At 36.2% G+C, this 25189-nt stretch overlaps 1 protein-coding gene across 1 annotated transcript in view; it reads right to left on the bottom strand.

The window, feature by feature from the left end:
- Positions 1-25189, bottom strand: part of TMEFF2 (transmembrane protein with EGF like and two follistatin like domains 2) — a 280220-nt gene that overhangs the window by 46170 nt on the left and 208861 nt on the right. The window contains exons 6-7 of the mRNA XM_081581410.1: positions 12359-12507; positions 11378-11437 (exon numbers count right to left, since the gene is read on the bottom strand). Of these exons, the coding sequence (XP_081437536.1) occupies positions 11378-11437; positions 12359-12507 (209 nt within the window). The remainder of the gene's footprint in view (positions 1-11377; positions 11438-12358; positions 12508-25189) is intronic.

Here is a 25189-nt window from a genome sequence, read left to right on the forward strand (position 1 = left end):
CCAGCGTTTCTCATGATGTACTCTGCATATAAGTTAAATAAGCAGGGTGACAATATACAGCCTTGACGCACTCCTTTTCCTATTTGGAACCAGTCTGTTGTTCCATGTCCAGTTCTGACTGTTGCTTCCTGACCTGCATACAGGTTTCTCAAGAGACAGGTCAGATGGTCTGGTATTCCCATCTCTTTCAGAATTTTCCACAGTTTATTGTGATCCACACAGTCAAAGGCTTTGGCATAGTCAATAAAGCAGAAATAGATGTTTTTCTGGAACTCTCTTGCTTTTTCGATGATCCAGCGGATATTGGCAATTTGATCTCTGGTTCCTCTGCCTTTTCTAAAACCAGCTTGAACATCTGGAAGTTCACGGTTCACGTATTGCTGAAGCCTGGCTTGGAGAATTTTGAGCATTACTTTACTAGCATGTGAGATGAGTGCAATTGTGCAGTAGTTTGAGCATTCTTTGGCATTGCCTTTCTTTGGGATTGGAACGAAGACTGACCTCTTCCAGTCCTGTGGCCACTGCTGAGTTTTCCAAATTTGCTGGCATATCGAGTGCAGCACTTTCACAGCATCACCTTTGAGGATTTGAAATAGCTCAACTGGAATTCCATCACCTCCACTAGCTTTGTTCGTAGTGATGCTTTCTAAGGCCCACTTGACTTCACATTCCAAGATGTCTGGCTCTAGGTGAGTGATCACACCATCGTGATTATCTGTGTCGTGAAGATCTTTACCACTAGCACCACCCAAAAGCAGTAGATTTTTTTCTTTTAAGTTGGCCTTGAATATGTTATAGGAAATGGCAATCCACTCCAGTACTCCTGCCTGGAAAATCCCACGGACAGAAGAGCCTAGTGGGCTACAGTCAGTCCATGGAGTTGCAAAGAGTCAGACGTGACTGAGCAAGTAACACTTCCATATGTTACAGGAATATTATATAACACTACCAAACATTGATGATTCATTCACAGTTCCCCACAGAATCCTCCATCTCATTCTGTTTGGAATAATAAATAAACTTGTTCTGTTTGTATTAATGAAATGAAACATTAACAATGTCACCATAAAGGAAATTTATTAGCATAAATGCTAAGAATTATTTTAGGATACACCAAAAATATTAAACTTGCTTTCTAAGATTTACTCATTTTTATTAGTTATTGGTCAGACCTCTTTGAATTATATGTGAATGAAGGGCTTTGAAAGGTAACTTTGCATAAAAACTTTGCAACTTGCAAAATGTAGAAGGACCTATCAACCCAATATGGTTAATCTTGATATTCATACCAATATTGTAATTTCTTGGGGGAAAATCCCAGAGGAACTCAGAAGTAGGAAGAAGGGATTGCCCTGTGCTCTTCCAGAGCACTAGAAAGTCTTAAAGTCATGAGTTGGCTTTTGGCAGAGCATGTCTAAACTTTACTATATCTAGAAAAATAGGTAGATTGGACAAGAACACCCAGAAACGGAAACTCAACAAAGGAGAGTTACATAGGCCAATAGCGTTACTATTAAGTGCTAACCATGGAAGAGAAAATCCTGGCTAAAGGCACTTATTATCTATATACATTTGAGGACAAGAATATCTCTATTGTATAGCCTTTTGTATCAGGCTGTCTTAGCTTGATTCCTTAAACGTCTAAAGACGTTCAGATTCACTAAATGGCCTCATTATAACTGGGCTTCTTGGAGAATTCAACTCTAAGAAGAGAATGCATTGGCTGAGGAACCAAGGGCTCGAGACAATTCTATCTTATTGCAAATCTATATATTGACATTGAATCTTGGTTTACCGGGGAGGTAACAGCTTACTTTTAGAGTGTTGAAAATGTAGATCTCTGAGTCCACAAGTCCAAGAGATTTGCCATGAATTTAGTAAATATCCAATTCTTGGCTCTTCTATCCCAATAGTCTTCCCCCTGCTCCATGGCTCAGATGGTAAAGAATCTGCCTGCAATGCAGGAGACCCACGTTCCATCCCTGGGTCAGGAAGATTCCCTGGAGAAGGAAATGGCTACCTACTCTAGTATTCCTGCCTGGAGAATCCCATGGACAGAGGAGCCTGGTGGGCTACAGTACATGGGGTCACAAAGAGTGGGACACGACTGAGTGACTAACACTTTCACTTTCACTATCCCAGTTACCTATCTCTACCGATTCATCATCTCCACTATGTGATGTGCTGTGCTTGTTGGTTCTCTGCCCTTAACTAAACCTGTCTCTGTCTCCCAACTCCAGCCACTTCCCAAAGCTCACCTGGAACTGTGCTCTGTAATTGGTAAAATTCCCTCTATTGTCAGATGTGTCACTCAAATTCTCATCTCTCTTCTTCTTGCATACTAAAGCACTAGCTTTCCCTGAGAGTACCAAGTCCCTTCATCTTTCAGGACTCAGAGGTGGGCATGTCATGCTTTCCTCTTTGGTCCTCCTTACTATTTTCAGGTTACATTCCTCAAGCCTTATTACTGATCTTCATGCACTTTTATGCCTAGAATTTAGCTCATAAGTTAGATTTCTCTTGGCTCCATTTGAGTTCAAACTATAAGTCTGAGTGTGTTACAAATGATCAACTAGAGGGAATAAGCTACAACCCATGAAATGAGTAACAGTGTTTAGAAATGCATTTTCTCTGAGAGATTTTAGTTTTTCAGATATTTTAAAATATTTTTAGTTGATTATGTTTGTACACAGTCTCAAATTGTCAAGATGTGACAACATTGAATTTTTAATGTGCTTGATAATGTGGGTTCATATATTTGGGGCATGTCAGACTCATTAACAAAAGAAGTAAATCAAAGGGCTGTAGATATTTTGAGTTTTTTGAAACTGCTTGAATTCTAGACATTGGTTTTATGGAGAACTATGTGTCTTCAAATTATACAGAGAATTTGAACATATCCTGCTCTTCTTTCAGTTTCACATATTTTACCCATACTTAAAGTACTGTTCCTTAGGAACAGAAATGTCATGTTTGAGGTAAAAAGGTAAACCACAGTGGAGAATTATTTCACTTTCACCAGTGATATCTAGATGTTTGAATTCAAACAGCTTTTCCTCTTTGCCTCCTAGGCCAAGACGACTTGTTTTTCCTTGATGGTCAGTTTTTGTTAAAACTATTTATTCTGACTTTGATACTTTCCCTAAATATTCTGCACAGGTGGAAAAGATTCCTGTATACTCTGGGGTATAAATGACTAATTTTAAAGCTCAACTAGAAAAAAAAAGTGATACCATGATCTTACAGTCCTGTCAAATGTTATGTCCTTTGATTAAATTCCTATTTGCATCACATAGTGTGATAACCTGGTGACCATGTTTTCTAAATGATCAAAATATACCATACATAACATTGTGTTGACTAGAGGAAAACTGAAAAAATGACCATGTGATAAATTTGACATACTAATATGTCGAAGACTTAGAGATGGCAGGTGCTTAATAAGTATTTCTTTATAGGTGAATTAAAAAATCAGCCAAAGGATCTTGCAATAAGTTGTTATATGACTTGTATAGGAAAAAATAAAACTTTTGTACTTTTATGATCTTATAAATGACAGTATATGTATAAAAACTCTGAACCCATATGTGAACAGACCATATCCCACACAATGTGCTACATTTCCCATAAAATAAATTCTTTTAAGTTGTCAGACCAAAAGGAAACTAACAGCAATAGCTAGCTTACTTGCTGCTTGCTAATGCCTTATGTAACATCTTTTTTTTTTAGTATAATTGCTTTACAATGGTGTGATAGTTTCTGCTGTACAACAAAGTGAATCAGCTATATATATATATACATACGTCCCTTCCCTTTTGAGCCTCCTGTTTCCCCCAACCCCACCCCTCTAGGTCATCACAGAGCACTGAGCTGAGCTTCCTGTGCTATACGGCAGCTTTCCACTAGCCAATTCTTTTACACATGATAGTGTCCATAAGCAGATGAATGGATAAAGAAGATGTGGTACATATACAAAATAGAACATTGTTCTGCCATAAAAAGGAATGAAACTGGGTCATTTGTAGTGATGCAGATGGACATATAAAGATGGACATATAAAGTGAAATAAGTCAGAAAGAGAAAAACAAATATCATGTATTAACACGTATATATGGAATCTAGAAAAATGGTACAGATGAACCTATTTCCAGACAAGAATAGAGATGCAGACATAGAGAATGGACATATGGACACAAGAGATGGGGAAGGAAAGGATGGGGTGTACTGGGAGAGTGCCATTGACACATATACCCTTACATTTCATCTCAACTCAAACTTCAGCTCTGTGGAAGTAGGCTTATTATTGAACAGATAAAGAAACTGAGGCTCAGAATGGTTAACTAACTGATTCAGGTTTAAATAAGCAACAATAGCATGGCCAGTGTTTCAACTCAGTTCTGTCTGATTTGTAATGGCTTTAACCATTAAACTGGCTGCCACGCCTTCATGGGAGGGAAAAGTTGATAAGTAACACCTCATGGTGAACAACTTGTTTTAGAAAGAAAGTGTTTCAAATAGGAAAAAAAAAAGTGCACATAAATGATGCAGGATGCTTTTATGAACTGGGGCATAAACACAAAGTTTTCCAACGTGTCTAGCAAGGCCCAAGGCAACTCTTCAGTAGAAAATCTTCATCTGTATTGCAAATACTATTATGTGTTTATCTATAACCATGAACATAACATCATATTACAGATGACTGGCTACATGATTTTATGGGGAAAACAATGAAAGCACAGAAGTTCAAGAGAGCAGGAAAAATTGTGAGTTAGAGTTCATAGAAAGCTTTATGAATTTTGCAGCACTCTAAAGTAAATCCCAGAGGGGAAAATACTCAAATTGAGACACTTTCCCTCAGAAATCTTGAGAAAATCTTGACATCTTAATTCATTTCCTGAACTTAAATATTCTAGGCTAGTCTGGTGGCACTGTAATAGCCCAGGCAAACATTTTTATTTATTTCACTGTTGATACCAGTATTTGTGCTACAAGCTGCTGTCTGTATTTGCTGCTATTTATTTATTTCCTACAGATCAAATTATTGGCCTAGACATAACATGCTTTCCGGTGAAGTGTTCCTAGTGTTCACAAGCAAATAGAAAAAGCTTCCATTTTAAATGCAGATTTTTGCCACATGACTGAATTAATTTGTATTAAAAATATGATATGTAATCCACTTGGTATTCACGTTTATATATGTATAGTGGAAGGGCAATTGAGGCAAATAGTAAATAATTCAAGCAAGTGCCTTTTTTGCATGGGTGGCTGGTCAATACGTCAAAATACTGCGTCGAGCTCCAGGTCAACCATTTAGCATCTTTGAGCCACAATTTTATTTCCCCTAACTATTTGTAACACTATTTTATTGAATTGATGTTAAAGCAAATAAGGTAATGTGGATGGATCTTTGTAAAACTACAAAGTGTCACACACACACATTTTCTATTAATGCAGGATTACTTGGAAACAAATCCTGTTCCCTTTGGCTTCTCCTGTGTATGTGGATAAATAGGAAACAGAACAGGAGAATTTTATAACCAAACAATATAGTGCTTATAATATATAGACATAAATTCAAAGAGAAGAGTAACTCTGGAGCAACTCACAGCAATGGGGATATCATGGTGAAACAGTTTTGAATCTGGATTCAAAAGGGGTTAACCTTTAAGGTGTAGTGTCGGTTTCAAAGCCTCTAAGAATGTTAGGTGGTGATGCTTCTCCCCTGATTCCTCACAGTTCACATTTTGCTGGAATCTGAAATTAGCAAAGATGCTTTGAGCCTTAGCTCTATCACATAGTCTTTTTACTTAATCTTCCTGAACCTCCATTTCTCACCTGTCAAATGAATATAATATCTCCCTCACATTTCGGTTGTCAAGACTGAAGGAGACAATATATGTGAAAAGCCTTTGTAATTTGCAATGGCTTCTACAGAGAACAAGTTATTATGACAATTCACTTAGGCTATCTAGATACCCTTTCAAGATGTCAGTTTCCTCTTAGTGTAGAAAAATGGGTTGATGGAATAATAATAGGATGGATAGAATTTGGTTTAAATGTGTAGTTCTGGTTATTTTCTTCCATATTTTAGACCTGAGCTTAATATCTAAATTATTGCTTCAAGATAAGGAAAAGAGAACATTTACTAAAAATTAATCCTGCCTAAATTTTATAAGAAATGGTGAACAACCACTGTAATGTAGATCAAGTAGACACATGGACTCCATAACTAGACTCGGAGCTAAGAAGAGCCTGGCTCCCTCCCTAGAGTGGGAATGACTCAGGACTTACTTTCCTCATTAACAACTAATAGAAAACAGGTGGATTTCTCTTCCCCCTATACAGACTGTAATCTAACATATCCTTTATCTTTACTCAAGCTTTCTGACTGTTCTGTTATCCTGTGAACCTGTAGCTATATGAGAAAGACAGATGAGTGTGCTTTCTCTTGGAGCCATTTTCCTCAGTACTCTGGGTTATTTATTTTTCAATTTGAAACTATACATGAATGTAACTAATTACGTTAGTCTGCCATAGGAACCCTATCATTGAATTATAAATATTTTAATGCTATGCTCTAGAATGTTGTCAAAAATGATTTAAAAATCCCCAGCCATATAAAGAGCCCCTTGGCATATTTTATAAAAATCACTGTTGAAGATCTTATCCATTCTATATTTTCCAGTGATGCCTTATTAAGATCTACACTAAATATTTCCTTAGAATTTAGTTCCGAAGAAACTTTGGCCTCTGAACTGATTATTTTCATCAGACAGTGAAAGACCTAAACTTCATGTTAGCAGAGATTTCCATTGATATGTTCACCTTTGTAATGCCCAGGACAGCAGAATGCATATAATAGACCAAATATCTGTTGAATGAATTGATTCAATCATAATTTCTCTTTTCATATTGATTGCAAGAATGCTTAGGGCTAAATGCAGTAACTGTAATACTCTATGTTGCTGATATATTTATTTTCCTCAACAGTTCTGCTTTTATGTTTTCAATTTCTCTTTAAAAAATTTTCATTGACTATATTGTAATTGTAAGTTGCTGCAAATACTTTTGGAAATCAGTACAGAATGGCATTAAAAAATACATTTTATTTTCCAGATGATAAAAGACAGACTAGTTTAACTTCATGATTGTTTTGTTTTTTTTTAACATCTAATAACTTATAAAATTAAGCATATTTTTACCAGAAAAAATATATAGTCATTTTTATGAAGCATGACCAGACTTTCAGACAGAAAAGCAACCCAATCAGAAAATACACATATCAGATGAAGAAAAACAAAATAGTTGCACTTCATTTCTTTTTTCATTACAAGACATGAGGGCAACACACACACACACACACATCTATAAAGACAATGTTGCAGATTTCAAGAGATGTAAAACATTTGCTATTTAAAAACTTCCAGAAGGAAAGTTTAATATTAGCATTTTGAAACAATGGAAATCCCTGAAAGCCCCAGCTTTGTGGTTTTATAAAATTGTGTTCTCTGAACCTTTCTGCTAGTGAACAGGAAGACCTAAATCTAAGCCCATCTTAGACTGATGAAGGGAGAATAGCATTAAGTGGCTTGTTTAGCTCATCAGACAGGGATCCTGTCTGCCTTGAAACAGAGACCCAAAGCTCTTGATTCAGGACTCACTAATGCCTTCAGTCTCATTAAAGAAGAGAGGGCAAAATAGAGACCCAAGTTAGACACAATCAGCAAGTACTGCTGGCAGGGATGATCTGGCAAATTTTTTGGTTTCTTAGTGTCCATTTCAGTTTTATGCCTGAAAGGGTCTGGGAATTCACAGCTCTGCATAAGCTCAGTCAGGCTCTAGTCTTGTTGGGGGCATGGTTCTCGTGGTTTGCATTAATTTTTTCATGAGTGAGCCCCTACTAGTCCTTACTTGGAGTTTCTCTTTTTAAGGTTATATAAAAAATGAGATACAGCATATTTTAGATTTAGGCTTTCTTTAAAGTGTATTTCCATTTTTGTAATCAGATATATGTGTTCTTATATTAACAGCTGCAAGGTAGGCTCAAAGGGAAGAAAGTAGGGGGGAAGCTAAAAGTTTTTAAACTATAACATTAAAGACAGGTACGGAAAAAAAGGAGAATACATTAAAGATCTGTACCTCTCTGTGGTGCAATAGCACATGAATGTTTGTCTAACAGGGGAAGTGACTGACATTAAATTAGCTGTGAGCACTAGCAAACTTCTAGGAAAAGGGGTCACCCAGTTCCTGTTTTCCCTTCTTGGAGAGTTTTGAGCTTGTGAAACAAATTAAGAGGACAATGTCATACTGAGTCTCCATTTGGTGCCCTTTTACTTTTTCTAAAGCTTGAGTCCCAAAATTCAGGAAAATGCAAATACTATGGGAAGCTTGGAAATGCTGAAAAGTGAAAGTGAAAGTTGCTCAGTTGTGTCCCACTCTTTGTGACTCCCTGGACTATACAGTCCAACAGTCCATGGAATTCTCCAGGCCAGAATACTGGAGTGGGTAGCCTTTCCTTTCTCCAGGGGATTTTCCCAACCCAGGGACTGAACTCAGGTCTCCCACATTGCAGGCAGATTCTTTATCAGCTGAGCCACAAAGGAAGTCCTAGAATGGCTGAGGGACATGACTATTATCTGGACAAAGGAGCCCGACTGAGCGACTAAGCACACACAGCATGACTATTATTTAAATAATGTCTAAAAAGTCTATATATTACATTTTAATAAGATCATTGATGAAGATAAACATCTAAATTAAATCCAGGGGAATTTTAAAATGTGCAATTCATGTTTAATTAGAAATTGCAAGCTTCCACTGACGTTATCTTTGTTCCTGTCTTAAATCTGGATTTCAACAAATGTTATTTTTAAACTTTACTTTTTAATCTTAAAAGTTTTTCCTTGGGATTTACTAGATAAATCTGGTGTCAAATTAGAACATCTTGGACATTGAGTGTCTAGGTAGTTTTCATTTGCATGTATTTAAAAACACATTCTTATGTTCAATAAAGACATAGATAGGAAAGAAACAATGCTAACTAAAAGCATTGACACTGAAGACCAGAGATGATCTGTTTGAAACCAAACTCAAATATAAAATACTTTTTGGAATAAAAATTCAGCTTCCCAAACTGTTTGAAAATGGACAAACCGTTAATATGCAGTATGCATAATATTGAGAGAATTGCATACTCCATTCCATTTATTGATACAAATTTATAAATGCAAATATATTTGCACATTGATGCTAATCAGCTTGAACTGTTCTTTGTTTCAGGGACAAAATTCTCAGGAAGAGGTTTGATTTTCCTAGAATTCAATGGAGAAGATATTCACAAAATGTAACATTTTTGATGATTTTTTTTCTAAATGAATTACTTTGCAAAACAGGTACAAGGATATTTTAAGGGCATTTAGTAAGTTACTCCTTGTGTAAAAGTGAGATTCTTGTAAAATCTCCAAATATTTTAGGCTACAGTAAAATTAAATATGTCAGGTGGTGATTTAAAATGCCAATATATAGTTATTATTTATAATAAAGTATAGAATTTAAATTTGACATCATTTAAAATGTAAAACATGCTATTAGCTTTAGACTTCAATTTTCCATGATTATCTTTCATTACTTTCAGTATTTTCCTGTAGATCAGCATATTCCAAAGTACATTCTTGGTGACACTAGTAATGAAAACTACACCACAAAAAATGTGTTATTCATCAATAAGTTTGATAAAAGCTATGTGTTATTAGGAATTATTCATAATTGTGCTGTGTGTGATAATGACATAATTTTATTTAAAAAGTGTTGATCTTTTAGAGATGCAAGTTAAAGTATTTATGAATAAAATGATGTAATTTCTGGAATGATTTCCACATATTTTGAAAGTGGAGAAAGATGGGTGTGGGGATGGGGTTAGGTCAGCCATGGATTGATGTTACTCAGTTTGAGCGATGAGTACCTTTGGGTTCATTTTACTATATAGCCTACGTTTGTGTGTATTTTGTATATATGAGAAATTCTGCACAAGACATAAAAAGCATTAAATAAATAAAAGATGCATATTTCTTCAAAGTTTTATACTGCACGTAAAAGCTATGAGGAGTTCTAGGTAAAAAAAAAAAAAAAAAATCATCTGTTTATCTGGGATCTTCTCAAACTACTGACCATGGACTCTTCTTTTCAAGGAATGTGTATCAATAGGTCTCCTGGACATTTTGGAAACAGCTACACAATATCTATGTAGAACTAATGTTTTTTTCCATGGATCATCATGATAATTCTAGACTACTAGCACACAAAAAAATTTATTTACATATTGAAAATTAAGGTAAAAATGGAAAAATTTTTAAAAGAATTATTATTTCCAAATTCTGAGATGTTTGAAGTATCTGTAAGTAAAATATCTAATTTTTAAAAATTTCATCAAGATTTATTATGTGTATAAATATACTGGCAGAAATAGTGCTAAACGAAATGCAGTTTCAAAAAGAGTGAATAGTAGTCCATATTTCAAAAGTTCAGCATTTTTTCCATTGGATATTAGCCATAAATCTAGTTACAGATATTTAATAATTAAATGAAAAACTGTTTTTAAAAAACTACATATCATTTTCAACCTCAATAATTTTATTATATTTTTATCCTAAATTTCTATGAAATTTAAGAATCTGTTAAAAATCATATTTGAATACCCATAAGTTATTTCTCACTCAAGCAAACTATATTAGGCAAAAATATTCCTCAGAATAATATTCTATAATTGCTAAATAAGATTTACATTTCTGCATAAAATGCTTTATAATTTTGCATGTGTCAGAGTATAATTTTACTCTATAAAATTATAAATGTATAATTTTGCATTTTAGTTTCTGAGTAAATTATTTTATTATTTTTAAAATAAATTAACCATACCTTTTAAACTTCGCATCAGAGTAAAGACAGCCTGTATTGCTATTTATAGGTGTCCTTTCTTTACAGCTTTTTTAGAGACTAGAAGACTTCTTTATTGTTGACTCTTATGAAAATTCAAGCTAGAACATTTGCATTAATTACAATATACTGCCAAAATTGCATTAATTTCCATTGATGCCCATTAATTTGATAAATGTTTTGTCATTTGTACCATTTTCACTGTCAAAACAAGTTAATTATATCTTACTGACATTTTTGACAATTGCTTTAACTGCAAAAAAAAAAGTATCTTATTTGCTTCCACAAAAATTCAATCTTATCTTTTGAAAATTTGAACTAAGCAAGAGAAGACTAGTACATGTCAGGAGTCTTACAAGATCAACTTAGGATCAATGGTAAACAATAATTCCTCAGAATTATTTAATAGCAGTGCTCATATTTTGAAGTAGAAAATATTATGTACCTGCATAATCTGTTCTTGCATAATGCCCATCTTCAGATTTAGTAGTTGTAGTTGTGTTATCTGTGTTAAAAAAATTAACAATAAAGATTGATTAACTTGTTACCCAGATATCTTTCTAACAGTATTTTCATTACAATTAAGGAATTTTTAAATATATTTCTAAGCAGTCTTTACACAAAACAGATTTACAATATCAATTTCTCTTTAAGAGTGACAAATAGAAAGATATAGACTTTCTAATGCTTAGGGCAAGGAGAAGTTTCAAACTATAACTGAGATAAGTTGGGTAAAAGAATAACAAATCAAAACCCAAGAAAATATTTGTTTCTGAATAAGAAACAAAATAGAACATTCTGGGACATCCCAATTATAAAAATGTACTTGACATATTTCTATTGACTCAATATATAAAAATGGTGTGATTTGCTTTGATTTCAATGTTATGCAATAAATCTTTATATTCTTTGCTAAAAATGATTGTAACTTTCTTTTTACCCTGTTCAAGGAGTGTATCTACTATCTTTTGAATATTGGACTCAGTGTTGATGGCATTGTGAAGACACAGTGCCATTATACAGAAAAAAAGTACGGACTGTTGCCAATAGGCCCCATAATCACCGCAATTGCTACAGTAAAATTTACTGTCCATTGTAAACCAAACTCGTCTATCGAAAATGAAGTCCCTGCCTAATAAGGGATTATCTCCATTTTTCATTTCTATGTAAAGACTGAGTGAAGTGAAGCGAAAGTTGCTCAGTATGTCTGACTCTTTGTGACCCCATGGACTATACAGTCCATGGAATTCTCCAGGCCAGAATACTGGAGTGGGTAGCCTTTCCCTTCTCCAGGGGATCTTCCCAACCCAGGGATCGAACCCAGGTCTCCCGCATTGCAGGCAGATTCTTTACCAGCTGAGCCACAAGGGAAGCCCATGCAAAGACTAAAGATATTCTTTAAAATGAATTTTAGTGTGAATATTACCTTGACATCGACCCAATGACATGACTTCAATTTTCTCCTGTTTCTGACATGATGCTTCTTTGATTTGACATGCATTATCATAAGATTTCCCATCAGAAGCACAGAGGGGATTGAAGTTGGTTTGAGAACAGTCAATGTTGCACACACACCTAAAGGGAGAGAGAAATAAAATGTGCAACATCAATGGTGCTGTTATCACATTATAAATAAAACACAAAGAGGAAGAATTGCTAGGTTGGCAAAATGCAAGTTGGCAAAATTGAATTGTATCCTTCCAGGGGAAGTTCCTTCACTCTTCTACCTGAGATGAAAAGAAACATAGAACTAATCGAAAATAATTCAAAAGACTGAGCAAAGGATAAAAAATAAAAAAGAGGAAACTCAGAAAATAATCATCAGTTAATCTCTGTCACTGGAACTTTCAAAACATGTACATAAACTTCCCTGCTGATGCCTGCAGAATTTGAATAGGCTGAAGTAGCCATGAAATTCTGCTTTACAGTTTCCTTAAATGAAATCTACTGTGTTACTTTTTTATCAGGATATTTGAATGGTGAAAGCTTGAGGAAAATGACTCAGAGGACATTTCAGAGAATGTACACATGGAGATTATTTGGAATGCAATCAGGAGTTAACTTTCTTCAGTGTATATGAAGATATACATAAGATGTGCTAAACAGGAATGGTCAGTGGTCCTTAGTATTTTGAGGAGATCGCCAAACCCTTTGAGAATCAAATGAAAGGTATAGACCTCTCCTCAGAAATACTGTACTCATGTAAACAACTCTGCATAATATTTTATGGGTTTCATGGGCCCCTTGTAGTCTATGCCATTAAACTCTTTCCCAAATACATACTACTCTCTCTGTTTTCAGTTTTAAATAAGTTAATTATCACTCATGATTTTAATAGATTTAATAGAAATAAAAACTTGATGAATTAATGAAAATTAGTGTACTTGCATTAAGAGAATTAGATATTTTAAAACAAGCTTCTTAGGATTTTTCCTATGTCCTTATAACTCACCGTATTTTACAATCTACTTTTTCACTCAGAATATTGTGTTTATGTGTGCAAATATGTTACTGCCTTAGAATATAAACTCCTGTTTAAAATTTTTATTAATATTTATATTACTTTTCTAAACAGATAAGATTCTTGAAGTGATGAATCACACATTTTACTTATGTATATTTTACTTGGAGCTGAGCATAGGATGTAAGGATAACAAAAACAAGCAGCTGACAACATGCTGGGTTCTGAACACACATTGCTTTCTTTAATCCTTGCAACAGCCATTTTACAGACCAATGATATTACATAAGGTCAGGCAGCTAGTAAACTGTGGAACAAGGACCCCCCACAGATGTGTTAAACTAAAATACAATTCCTTTCCGCCAACCACAGGCTGTGTATTAGTTCCCTGGAAAACTTTTAAACACAGCCCTTTATAAGCAGGTTTCTGGGCCTCCTTAAATCTGGGGCAGGGGGAAGCCTAGGGTTCTGTATTCTTACTTGGTCAGCCTGGCATCAGACTCACTTACTGGGAATCACTGCTTGATTGGTTTGTTGACTGAGTGAGGGTTTGTCTACACACTAGTGTCTCTCAGAGTGTAGTCAGGAAACCATCTATATCAGAATTACCGAGATCTCAGTTAAAAATGTTGGCAGATAATGTGCTAATCCATTTATTTTTTTTAATAAGAGAATTGCTCTAGGAACACTTGGTTATTTTTAATAGTTCACTTAGGTACAAATAAGAGAGATGGCAACCATTTCTAATGCTTAAGTCATTGAGAGTGGTGTTCCTACCTTGGCTGTGATGGTGCTACATGATGACCGTTACTGGGATCACAATATTGCTTCTTTGGCTGATTCTTGGCATCTGAAAAATCTGAGATCAGGAGCTGCTACATGTTCAAAGAGCTTTTGGTCCTTGTGATAAAGAATTGGGAGAAGTGACTTTGTTCTCCTTAACCATTTGCAGTAAATAAAGAGGAAAGGGGACAGATTTTTGTATTTTTAAAAAGATAGCTTCATTTATGTTGAAGACAGTTGAGGTTTTGACTATTGTTGTGTTGGACTCTAGAGACCATCCCCTTGAAAGACACTGAAATAATTATCTGTTAGCAGCAGAAGAACAGAGAGGAAGGTATGTGAGAACCTATGAACATCTAGAGCAAATTAGATAAGATATCAAGGGATTTTCAGGTTTCTCCAAGTTGAATACAAAGAAATTCAGGGATGTACATCACGTATAATCTTGCCAAAAAAAAAAAAGAAAAAAAGACTGGCAATTCAGAAATCCATTTGATATCATAACAAAACAGCAAATGAGAATAGAGATGGAAAGATAAAATTTGGTTGAATTGAACTGGCCAGATTCAACATTTCAATGAAGAACTCAACTAAACCATAGTACCAAATTAAACAATTATTCAGAAAGTCTAACAAAATCGCCCTTTTCAAGTGGGCTATTTCTTTTTTCCCTTTGACTGATCTGATCTTAGTCCCATAGACTTTTTGCTGCCGACACCTTCTTCCCTTTCCTTTTCCAGCATTGCTCGTTCAGGGATATCATTTCAAGGTTTGTTTCCCCTTTGGACATTCCTCACTCTTGCTGCCTCAAATAAAGCCTTTCAGGAAATGGCTAAGAAAAAAATACAGACATTTGGCATTTCTATTCTCATCTCAAAAGGAGGACCTAGATTCTTTTAGGTGAAAGTAAGATAAGAGTTTTGCTATAAGCTTCAGGCAAGCATGGGTTACAGTCATCTTTTCTCTACTGTATATTGTCATTGTATAATACCTCCCCTCCTTCCTCCCTTCTCTTTGAGCCTTGCTTATGTTAAATAAATGCATTAGTATAATAAATTTGCTCATGAATTTCAGCATCAATTGGAAATTTGAAATCTATGGAGAATATTTTTCTTTCTTTGAATAAGTGGAAGAAGCTTCATTGATTGCTGAAATGGCTTAAAAACTTATGTAGATCAGGGAAAAGGAAACATTGGGATTGGCTTAAAAAGACCTAATATTTCTACATTTATGAAAGACCAACGAATTCTGATTATATGATCATTATTTACTATATTTTTTGTACCTAAGTATATTAGGCTTAACTAGTTAGAAAACCATGCAGGATTCCAGGATCAGAGTCTCAAACTCTTAAGTCCATTTTGACTTTTATCAATAGTGGCTAATTTTTGTCTTCCTGCCCTGCCCAATCCCTTTCACACACTAAACTTTTAGTAACTGTGGTTTCAATACATACATAAGTGAAATGAATGAACAGAGTAAAAGGATTTTATATTTTTAAAGAAAGGATAAAATTAATCCAAATTCTCATCACTCTACTGCCATAAAAGTAGACATAGGGTAGCTAATAAATATTTTTCTTGCCAAATATTAAATGTCCTCACTGAAATCAAATGAATATTCAGTTGCATTTAAGAATAATGGTAGTAATAATAATAATAGCTTATTCAATGACAGTGCCTGTTCCAGTGTTATATGCTTTATATGTTACCACTCCTTTTATCCTTCTATCTCTATGAGGTAGTTACCATTTCTATCTCCATCTTGGGCTTCTCTGGTGGCTCAGATGGTAAAGAATCTACCTGCAATATGGAAACCTGGGTTTGATCCCTGGGTTGGAAAGATCCGCTGGAGGAGGGCATGGCAACCCACTCCAGTATTCTTGCCTGGAGAATCCCCATGGACAGAGGAGCCTGGTGGGCTACAGTCAATGGGGTTGTAAAGAGGTGGACATGACTGAGTGATTAAGCACAGCACACAGCATTTTCATCTCACAGATAAGAAAATGTAGGCTTGGAGAAGTCACACAGCTTGTAAGGAGAAGAACTTAATTTCAGATATAGGCAGTCTGTTGCCAAAACCTGCACTGTTATACATACTGTTCAGCACAATGAAAAACAAAAAAGATCCAAATTCCTGCTGTTAACTAATTAAAGGGATACTTTGGATGAATAAGGCTTGAAAAAACAAAGTTATGTCTACTTTTGGAATATTTATCATGATTTTATGAATTTAAATCACGTTGACTCAGCCTCTGTCTTCCTAAACAAGTGATGTTGTCAGAGACTATTAGTGAATATGTGAATTAGTGAATATGTCAGAGACTGTTAGTTTTAAAAAATTCTGAACAACATTTGGTATTAGAATGAGTAACTGAGATGTATTCAATGAATCTGATTATTTAAGGCATCAATTGTTCAGAATATTTTATCCTTAAGGAAACCCTCTATAAAGGTGGCTCCACAGACGAACACACAGAGAGAGGCACACATGAAGTGGCCCTACTGAAATTACAAAATCCAGCACTAAATCCAAGTCTCTGCTTCAAAACTTAGAAAGAGTCTGGAAGTTCTAGAAGCTCATATTCGTGGCACAAGGGGGTTTTGTGTGTTTATGTGAATGAATGAATTTGTGTATGTATGTATGTGGAGAGGGGGCTGCCTGGTGGCATTGACTACATTGTTAATGTGCCTATTCTTTAGTTCATATCTTTACCTTTCTGCAACCTTCTCAAGGGAAATGTGTCTTTTTTACCTTTGAATTTTACCTGGTACCTAGGACAATGTGTCATAGCAAGTCTTTAATAAATGCTTGCTGAATGAATTACTGACATAATGGCAGGATGGAGGTGGAAAAAACTGAAGAAAACAGTCATTGTCTAGACATCAACACATAGGAGAGAAAACCATTGCTATATTCAGATAAACTCTCACCTAACTTTGTGCTACTTGGCACATGGAATCTCTAAGGAAGGAGAAGGGCCTTGAGGAACTAAGGTTCACCTCCCTTCTTTTATTTGTGTCTACACGGACAAAGGAAACAGAGCCCTCATTAGCCCTTAGCCGCTTCAATGGCATAGAAGTCCAATTATAATATAAAAAGATGTTTTCAGGTTACTACTTATATTCTGTGGTATTTGGGTGCAGTTTTTAAGAACAATTTGAACATGGATGTGACTTGTCAGTTTAGTAATGTTTCAAACTATTGAAAAATATAAGACTCTGATAAAAAAGGTGACAGAATTATCGTATTAATGGTGAGAATGCAGGTCACTCTGTGCTTTCACAGCTTATGTAAATTAATCCAGGGTTTTTCTTCCTATAGAAAGAAAAAAATGAAAGGCGAACATTTTTAAAAACAGAAACTATCCCTTCTTCCCTGCGTTTGGCAAATAATTGCATTATTATTCATTCTGAGAGGAGTAACTGGTTAATTATAGCATGTCACAAGTATTTTATATGAGCCAAGAATTTGTAAGGCTGAGGACTGCATGGATGCCTTTAAGGTTTTTGTGTTTTCTTTTCTTTTCTTCTTCTTTTTTTTAACCTATCTTAGACTTTTGACACTTTTGACACTGCGATTACATAGATCTCTTTTCTTCTAGGCTACAAAGAAAAAGAATCAGCCCTACTTGAAAATAATAATTTCAAGGGTCTCTATGTGGAAACACTCTCCTCTGAAAATCCTTCAAAGAAAATTAACATTGACTGAAAACCTTAGCTCTCTGAATTGTAAGAAAGAAGAGAAACATCCAATAATTTTAAAAGACCCCGTGCGGAGTGAAGAATCTAAATTATACTAAGTAAAAGGTGCTATCTAAGACGACTCACATACATTTATAACTACCCCATGAATATTTTGGGGTGTCTGACATTAATTTAGTTCTCTAACTCTCCTGAAATGCGTCTTCCAAGGATGTTCTGAAATGAGTTAAACAAGCCTTTCCCATTGTATTTAAGAACGACTTGTCATCCACGAGTGAGAGGATGTGAGTGCTGCCAGGTAGCATATTACTTATTCATATGTCTGCTTTGTGGCTGCCCTCTAATTTCACTAGATTTTGTTTCATCTATTAAACATGCCTGTCACTTAATCCTCTCCCAAGGTCCTTGATCTGGTGTCCATTCAGAATTTTACCATACAACACTCTTAATCAGTTTGAAATATCCCGCAAGAGGTTTTGATCTGCAGTTAGTTGCATTGCAGTGATGGTGATTTCGGAGCTGTTTCAGACTGTGACTGGTTTGTTTCCCTGGAGCTTGTCTGTCTCTGAGGTTGCGATGCAGAGCCCTTCTGGCCCAGCCAGTAAATGAGGTCAGAGCTGCCGTCAGTGTCCTCTGTCAGAACTGTAATCGATGAGCTGCATGATATTAGTAACAGCAAAAACATTGTGTACCTTTCATTCAAGAGTCCTGTGATACTTTACACGCATTTATTCAATTTTCATGTCACTCCTTTTGATGGAACTTGATTATAAGTATTTTACCTGTAAAGAAACTACAGGAACAACTGAATTGTAGGCAAAAATGAGCTAAAGAGATGTGAAAATTCATTAAAAACTTAAACCCTCTGTACAGAGGGTGGAAAAGTGCTGACTGGGAGGTGAGATGAGGAAGTCTACCGAGTTGTTACTCAGGTGACATATGTGAGCTTGAGCCAATACTTTTTTTTTTAATTTGAGAAAGGTAATCTATTTTTGTTTTAAAACCTAGGAGGAAGGAGCAATGCCCTTCTCCAGACATGTAACCCAGGATTACAAGGAGGGGGACCAGGCTTCCCTTGTACATGGAAAAGATTCAGTTCCTATAAATGTCTATCTATGGGGCTTCCCAGGTGGTTCAATGATAAAGAATTTGCCTGCCAATGCAGGAGATGAGGGTTTGATCGCTGGATTCAGAAGATCCCCTGGAGGAGGGAATGGCAACCCATTCCAGTATTTTAGCTTGGGAAATCCCCTGGACAGAGGAGCCTGGCAGGCTATAGTCCATGGGGACGCAACTGAGTCAGACATGACTTAGCAATTAAACAACCACAACAATCTATCTGTAAGGATTAAAGCACAAAAATTGGCCTATTAGATGAAAAGAACTGAGGAAAAGTATAGAACTACAGATAGCCAAATCAATGGGTATCTGACTGAAGGGAAACTAAGCTGAGAAACCCTTTCCCCTAGGTGATGTCAGAATTTTCAAAACCAGAATCACACATTTAACAGAAGGATCAATTCCTGGGAAAGAGACTGACGGCCATGTATTGAAATAATGTCTAAAATAATAAAGGTAGATGAGAATGACATTTGAGCTCATTTTGTATCAAATTGTGTTTAACTGAGGCTTGATTATTTACTAAATTTATGGCATTGGACTAGTTATTTAACTTCCCTAAACCTATGAAAATCGTTTATAAATGTATATAAACTGCTTAATACTGTTTCTAGAAGTTATAATTACCCAATAAGTATCGGTCATCATTAATTTCTTGAATTAGTGGTATCCAACCCTGGATGCATATCAAAACCTCTTGTGGAATAGTTCAACCTTGGGCACCAACCCTAAGGTCTTCACTTAGGAGATCTGATATCAGGTCAAGGTAACTGTAGTTGCCGAAAATGCCACAGTTGATTCTGATATGCAGTTGTGATGAGTTGCAATCATAGTAAATGCTCTTTCTTACCCTGTAACACTAAGAGATTTTTTCAAATTTAGTGTAAGATTTGTCATGGGAAATTCTGATGCATTACATCTGGGCTGGGACTCAGAAATCAGCATTTTAAGCAAATTCCTTGGCTCTTTCAAAGGCAGATAACTTGCATAGCCTCTGAGAAATCTCAGCCACACCCTTTTTCACTTTCTCTTTTATTCCATTATAAGCAATTTAATATTCTCGATTAATGTACCTGCTTCAGTTACACGCCTTCTTCCACATGCTTTAGGTGCTATGTATGTGGTTTCAGGTGACAGGGACAGGTGATTAAATGCACTGATTCCAAAACATCCATGGTGGAGAAATCAGAAGGATTGATTCATCAAGTAAAACCAAGAGGGAGTGATGAGAAAGGAGATGAAACTATGGAGGGGCCCCCTGTGCCAGATAATTAGCTCCAACTTCCACATGACTCCCAGGTTTAATGCTCACAAGACAGAGAGGATAAGGCTTCCCTGGTGGCTCAGATGGTAAAGAACCTGCCTGCAATGCAGGAGACCTGGGTTGGATCCCTGGGTTGGGAAGAGATCCCCTGGAGAAGAGAATGGCAACCCACTCCAGTATTCTTGCCTGAAGAATTCCATGGACAGAAGGGCCTGGCAGGTTACAGTCCTTGGGTTCACTGAGTCGGGAACGACGTGGGGAAATGTGTGGAGGCACACAGTGCACTGGGTGCTGGGGAAACAGGAATAAATCAATCTGAGTGAAGTGAACTCCTCCCAATAAAAGTGGCAGAGTCCAACTCTCTATAGTCAGATGATAAAGGGCCTCAATTCCAGTGCAAAGAGTGGTCTTTATTTTCTAGGCAATGAGGAGTCCAGAAAGCTTTTCGACACATGGTGATGAGAAGGTCAACATGATGAAAGGAGTACTTTAGGAAGACAAGATGGTAGTGGAGCACAGGTAGGGGGACTTGTCACTAGGCTATCGCCATCAGCTCAAGGGACTAGCAAGGAAAGCTCAGGAGTGAGGCAGTCATTCAAAGGAAGGATCAATAGGGCTTGATCCTTAAGGCATATTATAACAAAGCACTAAGGTGAAAATGTTACCCTCATGCCTTTCCTGCTCTACGCTTTCCTGCTTTTTTTCCTGACCTGAGCTCTGTTCCAAATCGGAAACTTGGGAGAAGAGCAGCCAGGCTCAGGGAGGCAGCTTGGGTGTGGGATTCAGGAAGGCTTTCTTTCTTCTCCTGGTAGGGACAATTTTCTTCCTTTGCCCCTGGGATAGAGGCAAACGGGGTTCTATCATGATGGAGATACCATGGAAACACCCTTCATTGCAGTTTAGAGAATTCCTCCTTGTATGAATGTATACTCTTGCCTGATTCCAGGACTGATTGAAGATGACTGTGGCAGCAAATATATATTAATGCTACTGCCTCAGAGAGCAGACACGGCTCCCTTCCAAGGCTGTGAGTGCTCCCACGCCCCTCTGCAGTGTATACCACGTAGCTGAAGCCGGATTTAACTCGTGATCCATTTTCATGTATCACAGTTGCATTTTTCTCAGGATTATTTTTTCCTTTTTGAAGCAGCTGCATTTACATCTTAAAATAATCAGAGCAAACAATTCTTCTTACTCATATACATTTTTAAAAGTATCTTGAAGCAAAAATCCCTCATTAGCGTCATGTGTATGCTCTTGCTCATTAAGCTAGAAAACATATTCAATAACCAAGGGTGACTCTTTGATTACTGAGAAGCGTGGTTGCTCTGACTAGATGGGTCTTGGTACACAACAAAGTCAGAAAGCATGAAAACCCCAGAATAAAAAGTTGGAAGGAAACACAATACGATGAAAAAAATCTCATTTGAATAACGTGAGAGACTGAATTCCCACTCACTCCTTCCTGTCGCAATCCATGTTGAGTGTTCCAGAACCTTCCTTGAGGACCAGCTGCGGGATTCCCACCCCTACTTCAGCCAGTGGGGTGGCTTCACGTTTTTATTTTACAGACTGGCCCTCTGGCATGCTTTCATTTGCCAAGAGACTCTCAGGAGTAAATATGCACCAACATCATTACTGTCTAGATTTTCTAGAAACCTGCAATTTGGTATCATGCCCTTGGATTTAATCCATGAGATATAAGAAATAGTAAATGAAAACTAGCTCTGCATTGTGGTAAAATTGCTAGTTTGAAATTGCTAGCATTATCCATACATTGCTCAGGTGATTTTCATTTGTTTATTTAATTTTTATTTATTTTCCTATAAGGACACTCATAATATCTTTTTCAAAGAAAAAAGTAGTCTTATTTGATGATCTGAGCATATCCCCTTTAATTAGCTAATAATATATTTTCCTTTACTCGGTTCTCAGGGAGCTAAGAAGCTAAGAGTAGAAAGTATGTGTGTGTGTGTGTGTATGAATGATGAGTGATAAACAGGAACAATAAAATATCTATCCAACAAGTTTCAGTCAGTTTTATTGATCTTATGATATAAAAATAGGAAAATAAGGTGATATTTGTATACTTGCAGTGTTTCCTCATGAAATTAATTCTCAGTGTTTTTGCTACATGTTTTTTCTAGAATGGTGTCCACAAAAGTTTACACTCTTATAATTGAGTGTAAAAATAAAGTGTTGATTAAATTATGCTGGCATGAACTAACAATATTTATAATTAAAACTTGTATCAAATGATCTCCTATTATGATTATATAATCTATATAAAAGATTATATAATTTTAGGGTCATTTAATTTAAATTTGCTTCTAAAATAATATTAAATACATATTATAACATACTATCATAAATTCCATTATTTGACCAATAAAAAATATAATTGCAATATTCATAAGGATGCTATACACCAACCCTGAAAAGAGAAGATGGGAAATATGATTAAGGAAGGAAGATGACTTTATCTCTAATGTCTTTAAGATCAAAAGCAAATATCGTAAAATAAGTTTGCTAAAACTAGGTGGTGGATGCACATGTGTTATATTTTTGATAGTTTCAAAACAAAATTAAAAATATTAAATTTGACATTTTCCTTAAATGTCAAGCTTAGCAAATATTTGTTGCATTGATTTAGATCTAGATAATTTATTTCTAAATTGTTTAAGCCACATAAAAAATAATATGAGCATGGAGAAATTCCAGTGGATTAAAATGTGTCTTTGTAAATAACAACTATTTAAGATTGAGCTTCTTATGTCTGAATAAAAATGACTTTCAAGCCGAGTTTGTTATATGAAGGGAATCATCTCTGTCCTTCTCTGTTTCTCTCATCTTACTTGTTCACCCACTGAAATGTTAAACTCACAAACACATGGTGGCATTTTAGTTTACAGGCCAAGCCAGCATTCTTCATTGACTTCCTGCAGTGTTGCCGGTGAGTTTTGATGCTTTGAAACAGGGCTGTAGGCAGAGTTGGCAGCCAGAAATAGTCGTGAGCTATTCAAAAACCCTTGGGATGAAGGACTTTAAGTAGAAATGTTTGAACATTTTGCCTTGAAATAAGAATGCATCAGAGTTTCTCAAACATATTAAGCTTTAAAAGGTAAAAGGGTACAGGATGTGTGAATACCTCCTGCTTTGTACTTCTGATAAGGTCTCCTTGTTAAAGATGTTTGGAAGGCTGCAACTATTACTGCCACTCTTTTTTGTTTGTTTTTATTTGTCTTTTATTCCTAGGCACATGCAATTTCATTTATCACGGCTCCCACTGAATTCAGTCTAACTTCACATGCATAGTTTAGCATTTACTTGGTGCCAGGCACTGGGCTAAACATCAGAGACACCAAGATGACCCACGTGATCCCAGATAGTAACAGAGATCACAATCAAATGAGAAAAAAGTATCCATAAAACAGCATCATTAGAGTTGGCATGAACAATGTTTTGAGAGCATTGAGGAGAAACAGTGATTTCTACCTGGAGGATCCTGAAAGGTTTCATGGAGAAGGTGATGCTTGAACTAGAACTTTAAAGTAGAATTTTAACAGGTGGTTTCCATGGTGACTTGTAGCAAGAGAACTTCTAAATCCTTTACTGCACTGAAGATACCTCTCTGACAGGATCATTTCTCATTCTTTTCCCTCTGTTGATTCTCTCCCATGTATTCATGATGAAACATTTTTCATCTTCCCTAAAACTAGTATCTCCTGTTTCACATTAGAAATGACAACATATGCCTCCTTTTTGGGACCCAGAGTCATAGAGGCTTCTGGAAATCAGTTTAGGTCATTAAAGGAACCTTGTGCCAGGAGTCAGGACTCTGGGGCCTTTGGCATTTTTGCTCTCTAGCTGCTGGGCATCTGCCACAGGATACTGGAGGAATGTGTGCAAGCGTGCTCAGTCATGTCCAACTCTTTGCGACCCCATGAACTATAGCCTGCCAGGCTCCTCTCTCCAGCTGATTAAATATGCTATCTACAGTGGTCAGTTCTAAAATTCTGATACTTTGTGTTCTTATATTTGTATTACCTAGCACTTCTGTTTATCTAGCACATCCTCATTTCCTACCATCTTCCCAGTCTTTGCAGCGTCTTCTCTGTTAAAGGCTCTAGTCAATGAATTTGGCATTCTCCTTGAACTCAGTGATTTGCACATGGTAGACATTTTACATACAATTGTTGAATGAATGAATGAATGAGGATTCTTGTTTGATTTTTCATTTCCTTAATGTTCTTTTAATCGGTGAATTACTCAGTGATTCCTTACTGCCCAGGACTCCAACTATGTTCTGTGTCATCTGAGAGTGCTTTCTTCCTGGGGCTGTTATTTCCTCTGCTATGTTGCTGGCTGTTTCATCATCTGTAGCCTTACTCACTTGCTCTCCATTCTGTCCTGCATCATGTCTCCCCACAGTTTAGTGGAAAGACCATGGACCTTTGGATATTGCCATTAAGGTCTCAGCCAGTCATCTGTACTTAATAAATGCCTGCAGGTCAGGAAGCAACAGTTAGAACTGGACATGGAACAAGAGACTGGTTCCAAATAGGAAAAGGAGTACGTCAAGGCTGTATATTGTCACCCTGCTTATTTAACTTATATGCAGAGTACATAATGAGAAATGCTGGGCTGGATGAAGCACAAGCTGGAATCAAGATTGCTGGGAGAAATATCAATAAGCTCAGATATGCAGATGACACCACCCTTATGGCAGAAAGCGAAGAGGAACTAAAGAGCCGCTTGATGAAAGTGAAAGAGGAGAGTGAAAAAGTTGGCTTAAAGCTCAACATTCAGAAAACTAGGATCATGGCACCTGGTCCCATCACTTCATGGGAAATAGATGGGGAAACAGTGGAAACAGTGTCAGACTTTATTTTTGGGGGCTCCAAAATCACTGCTGATGGTGATTGC

This window comes from Giraffa tippelskirchi, chromosome 3 (genome assembly GCF_054371585.1).
Source record: "Giraffa tippelskirchi isolate mGirTip1 chromosome 3, T2T-mGirTip1v1.2.pri, whole genome shotgun sequence".
Taxonomy (NCBI): Eukaryota; Metazoa; Chordata; class Mammalia; order Artiodactyla; family Giraffidae; genus Giraffa; species Giraffa tippelskirchi.